General features: G+C 42.0%; 1 protein-coding gene across 1 annotated transcript in view; it reads left to right on the forward strand.

Moving 5' to 3' along the window:
• The window catches only part of Mrps33 (mitochondrial ribosomal protein S33), an 8610-nt gene that overhangs the window by 3964 nt on the left and 3355 nt on the right, over positions 1 to 1291 (forward strand). Inside the window, exon 2 of the mRNA XM_023712759.1 lies at positions 1118 to 1287. Within this exon, the coding sequence (XP_023568527.1) occupies positions 1145 to 1287 (143 nt within the window). The 5' untranslated portion in view covers positions 1118 to 1144. The remainder of the gene's footprint in view (positions 1 to 1117; positions 1288 to 1291) is intronic.

Here is a 1291-nt window from a genome sequence, read left to right on the forward strand (position 1 = left end):
AAATAAATAAATAAATAAATAAAAGTAATGTATAAAAATTTGAGGTACCATATCTGTTAAGGTTTTTTTGTTATAATTCTCCCCTTGGTTTTTCAAGGCAGGTTTATGCCTTTTTTGTTGTTATTTGGAAATCAGCTCCTTTTCATCCCAGCCAACAATAATAAATTCACATTCAGCTAACAATAACCTATACATCTGATCGAAAATGGAATAAATAGCATAGTTGTTCCACCAGCAGCTGTCCAGATATTTATGCATCCCTGTAGACTTTTGATGTCTATTAGCTATAATTCTTGCATGTTATGGCTGTCATTCTTATTTATTGTCTATTTTGGCATTTTGTGCGGCTACTAAAGAAAAAGTTGCTACTGCCAATAAGAATTTAGTTAGTTTGTATTGCGGTAATCCATAATTTCTAGGTAATCCATAATTCCTAGGTGCCTTTTGTTCGGGAATAAAATGAATTCTTTGAGCTGTTGATCCTTATTGCAAGCCATTGAGTTTTTATTTCCATGAGGCTACTCTGTGTTTTTCCCAAGTGGCTCTCAGTCTCCAGGCAGAACTCACTCCAGTAACCTAGAGGCCAAATGACCTCATAGCTCATTAGCAGTTCTCAGAGCCATCTGGTGCCCTTGAGGGGAGCAGCGTTCCAAGGCCTGGTGATAAAGACAACAGCGTAATTATTTCTCCACCGTGATTACACCTTTAGATGGCAAGCAGTCAGCATATTTATTTGCAGATTGCTTAGGTGGTTGTTTTCTAAAGGTGTAATAACAGTGCTACAGTGGAATAACTTGTTTCCCTGTCCTCACCATCCAGCCTACAAATGGGTAAATTGACTGCCAGTAAATAACCTTCTGAATCACAAAACAGTGCATTGTAAGAGGGGGAATACAGCAAGGGAATGCTAGGATGCCACCACAAACTAACTATCACCCATGTGACGCAGGCAGAGGAGGTAGCCACTTGGACTCTGGCTGCTTCTCAGCCCGCCGGGAGAGTCCTGCCAACAGTGTTTCTGTGTGGCTTGCCCTATTTCCATTTTCTCATGTGGCCTTTAGATAGATCATCTGAGAATTTCTCACACTAACCTTCTCTTTCTTCTCATTCTCTGTAGGGAGCCTTGCTCGCCGCTGCTCAGGAAATGTCTTCACTTTCCGAATACGCCTTACGCATGAGTCGCCTGAGCGCCCGGCTCTTCGGTGAGGTTGCCAGGCCCACTGACTCGAAATCCTTGAAGGTGGTGAAACTTTTCAGTGAGCAGCCGATGGCTAAGAAGAAGGAGACCTAC

This window comes from Octodon degus, unplaced genomic scaffold (genome assembly GCF_000260255.1).
Source record: "Octodon degus isolate 3935 unplaced genomic scaffold, OctDeg1.0 scaffold00027, whole genome shotgun sequence".
NCBI lineage: Eukaryota > Metazoa > Chordata > Mammalia > Rodentia > Octodontidae > Octodon > Octodon degus.